This window comes from Micropterus dolomieu, unplaced genomic scaffold (genome assembly GCF_021292245.1).
Source record: "Micropterus dolomieu isolate WLL.071019.BEF.003 ecotype Adirondacks unplaced genomic scaffold, ASM2129224v1 contig_8684, whole genome shotgun sequence".
NCBI classification, from domain to species: Eukaryota; Metazoa; Chordata; class Actinopteri; order Centrarchiformes; family Centrarchidae; genus Micropterus; species Micropterus dolomieu.
Window position 1 is genome coordinate 1 of NW_025737670.1, and position 3,748 is coordinate 3,748.

Sequence of the window (3,748 nt, forward strand, 5' to 3'; positions counted from 1 at the left end):
ACGTAACGTAGCCGAGAGGATTCCCCGCCTACGTCACCTTTCGCCAAGTTGTCGCCGTAAAGGAGAGAAGAACTTTTGAAGCTGTGTTTACAAGGTTGGAGAACTGGTGAGTGCGTTTCCATGAGGCCCACTTTAATAAAAATGGACAGCCGCACAGCTGTGGTTACCGTTAGCTCCCGCTAGTCTGCCGCCGGTCGCTTAGTAAGCCATTTTAACATATGGATTGCATAGTACTTACTTCATGCTGCGTTGTGCATGTATGGTGAGGAATTAACCTCAGTCCGCCGCACGTTTTGCATAACGTGCGCTTGTGCACATGTTTAATGTTTTGGAACCCTACGCTGGTGCGCGGTGTCCGGCGCGTGCCGGAGGGGAGCGGTGAAGTGCCAGGGAAGACGATGAGGCCCACTATATCCAAATAAAGATTCATTTAAACTTTAACTTTAGTCTGGAAGTGGTCACGTATACTGTTACTTTGCTAAAACAAGTCATGAAAATATCTGCTTGAGTGAGAGTACAGAAGTATTTTCTGAAAAAAAGAAAAAAAACACTTGAGTAGGGAGTAACATAAGAAATTACAAAACACACACACAGGGTCTTTTCTCCTGGTCGTTTATTTGATGTGGATGTGACTGGAATTATTTCAGCCAATGGTCTTCCTCTGGGAAAGGTAAAGCGGTGAACATAAACTCGTAGTTATTTAATGAAATGACAAGTCATCCGCTCCTGAACACCTGCCACATTTACACCAGGACAATATTCCTAAGCCTTAGTAAAGACTGATTTAAAAACATGTTCTTTCTTGTTGTCTCCTTTAATAAATTATGACTTAGCAAACAAATCAAATTAGGAGATGTTGCCGTTTCCTAATGTGTTACCTATTAAATACAGCTTTGTTCACTTTCACCTGTGGGAGATCATCTGTGCTTAAAACATGACATCAGTCACATCAGTTTGTCTCTGTGTGTGCATAATCTGGTCCCTCTACAACAGGCTAAACCACTGAATGTGCAAAACAGACACTGCTCTCTGTCAGCTCAGCGTCAGCACGGTTTACTGATGGACTGACTTCACAACCAGAGCCCGCTGCACTGCGCACTGAGTGACGGAATAGCTCCTTGCAGTCAATTGCAAGATGGCGTTTAAAAAGTCCATATCCCTTGAATTTGTTACAGGTGTAATGCTGCATGCATCGCACTTGTTAAAAGTTCAGTCTTGTGTTTCAGCTGTTGACTTATTTCTCCACATGTTGGATGTTTGCTTTTCCATCACACACACAGAAAATGACACTGAAAGACTGCCCGGTGTGCCTGTTGGGTTATGCAAATGGCACATGAAGGAAGTGCACGGTGTCACAGACCGGGAGGAGAGGAGGCTGATGCTGGGAATGGCATCAGGAAGGTCAGTAAAACTGTTTCCCCACACACAAACACACAGCTGATTACAGCTGATTACTGCTGAGTCTGCACCCATCCACCTAAACTCCATAATACAAGTTTATGTTCCTCCTCTTACTAGTAGATATTGTCAGTTGTAGTTCTCGTGCTGTATTTGATGCTTTGTTGATGCATGTATGATGTTCCTTAAATGTAAGTCGCTTTGGATAAAAATGAGTTAATGTAATGATTACTGTGCTTATGACGTTCCGATAATGTGTGACAATGTCTGTGTAGATATGGAGGCCCCCTGTGTTGCCCTGAAATGAGGTGCCGTGGGAGGGAGTTCACCAGGCTGGATTGTCACCTGAACACTGTTCACAAAATGGCGGTAGGCTTTAGCTCTTTTGTAAAAGCATATTGCTTTGCTGCCATTTCAGAGATCTGGTATACGCTGATTTGAGTGGTCTGTAATGTAAATTATTCAGATGCTGTGACTCAGGAGGTAGAGCGGGTTTCCCTTTAATCGGAAGGCTCCTCCAGGCTGCATGTCGAAGTGTCCTTGGGCAAGATACTGAACCTCGAATTCCCCTTGGTGGCTGTTCCACCAGTGTGTGAATGTTAGTTTCTGTTTGAGCACTTAGGCTCAATGTGTGAATGCGATGTAGTGTAAAAGTGGCTGAAAAGACTAGCAAGGCGCTATAGAAATAAGGAGCATTTACCTCAGTGTCTCACTTTATGTTCTGTGTTCACAGAAGGACAAAAGGACAGAGGTTTTGATGAAACAACGGAGGGCCGCCATTTTCTCAAGACTCAATCAAATAAAAAAGAAAAGAAAAGAAGTTGAAGTGATCCAGCAGTCCCTGATGTGCACTGGGCAGGGAGTGGACAACTTGCATAGTGAGTTTGAATCTTTTCTGTCAGACTGTTGGCCAACCTATTACTGAATACTTTAAGAGAGAAGCTTCTCTCACCAGAGAAGATCCGCTCCTCATTCAAGCAGTGGCACTAATATGCTGTTATTGTTGCCATTATTTTAGATTTTTTTGTGTGTATGTCTACCTGGCATAAAAGCTCATTCTCTGCTTACCATTACTGTCAGCTTCACAAGCTCAGTGTAACCTTGTCCGTACTGACTGAGCAACAGGGTTCCAGCTTTGTAAGGGTAATGTCTCAGTAGCCATCCGGATCTGTGCCCTTGTGCACTGTGGTGAAAAGATACATATGTGTAAACACATTTTCCAGGTTTTTCTGTGTCTTTCAGAAGCTGGGAAGAAAAGAGATGCTTCCATCGAAAAGGCCTGGCAACCGATGGTCTGGAGAAAGAGGAGGCAGGTCCTCCTCTGTGTGGTGAAGCTGTCCCTCACAGGACAGCGGCAGCTCAGTGGAGGCAGCAGAGCCTGGGACGTCTCCACTGGCACCAAACCTGAGTGAGGCCTGCAGCATCTGGTTAGCTGAGGATTCATCTCAGGATGCCATGGAAGTGGTGAGCACAGGTGCACAGCAGAATTCTAGCATCTCACAGTATGGGGGTCAACTTCTCTAAACCTCTCTTTCTTCCTTGCAGCTGTTCACCACTAACCTTGAGTGGGAGGTCGACAGCCTACCAGATTTCTCCTGGCTAGTGTAAGATTGTGTCCTCCTTGTATATATGTATATATTTGTTTATAATGTTTTACATTTTATTTGTATCTTTGTATATATATTTTAATAAATGGTTTGTTTGTATAAAATGTATTGCTTCCTTTCTTCGTGTTCTTTATGACACCAGCATTTCCAAGGGGCTTTCATGGGTTGGTTTCCTGATTTGGCTAAATTTCGCTCACTTTATTCCATCAGTGTCCTTAACATGACACTGTGTCAAGGGGCTTTAAAGGGCTGCAGAAGCCTGATGAATAAGAGCAGTGCTAAGTACATTTACTAAAGTACTCTACCTAGGTACACATTTGAGGCACCTGTAATTTTCATGCCTATTTCTCCTTCACTACATGTTACAGAAGAAATTTGTACTGTTTACTCCACTACAGTAATGTGGCAGCTTTATTGACCGAGCCCTTTAAACATTACGATTTTTTTAGGCACATGAAGGGTGTGTAAAACAAATTCCCAGGAAAGGTTAAAGCCAGTAGTAAAACACAGTTTTTTAAACATGTCTTAACATTTAAAATGACAAGATGTGCTATGTACTCTTTATAAGGTTGGGACTGTTTGCAGGATGGGCGTTGGGTCGTTGTAGGCATTTCTCACGATTTTCAGTTTCTCCAAACCAAATAGTTGAAATAAACCAAAGAGGACATTTGCAATACCACAAAAACAGTTGAACATCTCAAAAGTGTTCATAAGTAGCGCGTAAGTTCAGAAAAGAACAAGTG

The 3,748-nt window shown here is 43.1% G+C and overlaps 1 protein-coding gene across 1 annotated transcript; it reads left to right on the plus strand.

Annotated features, from left to right (window-relative positions):
- Positions 1-1,150: 1,150 nt before the first annotated feature.
- On the plus strand, positions 1,151-3,086 carry LOC123965111. The gene is made up of 5 exons (XM_046041678.1): positions 1,151-1,401; positions 1,674-1,767; positions 2,132-2,276; positions 2,641-2,862; positions 2,944-3,086. Exons 1-4 carry the CDS (start codon positions 1,181-1,183, stop codon positions 2,808-2,810), a joined length of 630 nt encoding a protein of 209 aa, XP_045897634.1. The 5' UTR covers positions 1,151-1,180; the 3' UTR covers positions 2,811-2,862; positions 2,944-3,086.
- Positions 3,087-3,748: the final 662 nt, after the last annotated feature.

Excerpts from the sequence above, each read along its gene's own strand:
- LOC123965111 (XM_046041678.1), top strand. The coding sequence starts at position 1,181 with ATGCTGCATGCATCGCACTTGTTAAAAGTTCAGTCTTGTGTTTCAGCT. Across the intron at positions 1,402-1,673 it reads CTGGGAATGGCATCAGGAAG|ATATGGAGGCCCCCTGTGTT; the intron begins GTCAGTAAAACT and ends ATGTCTGTGTAG. Across the intron at positions 2,277-2,640 it reads GGGAGTGGACAACTTGCATA|AAGCTGGGAAGAAAAGAGAT; the intron begins GTGAGTTTGAAT and ends TGTGTCTTTCAG.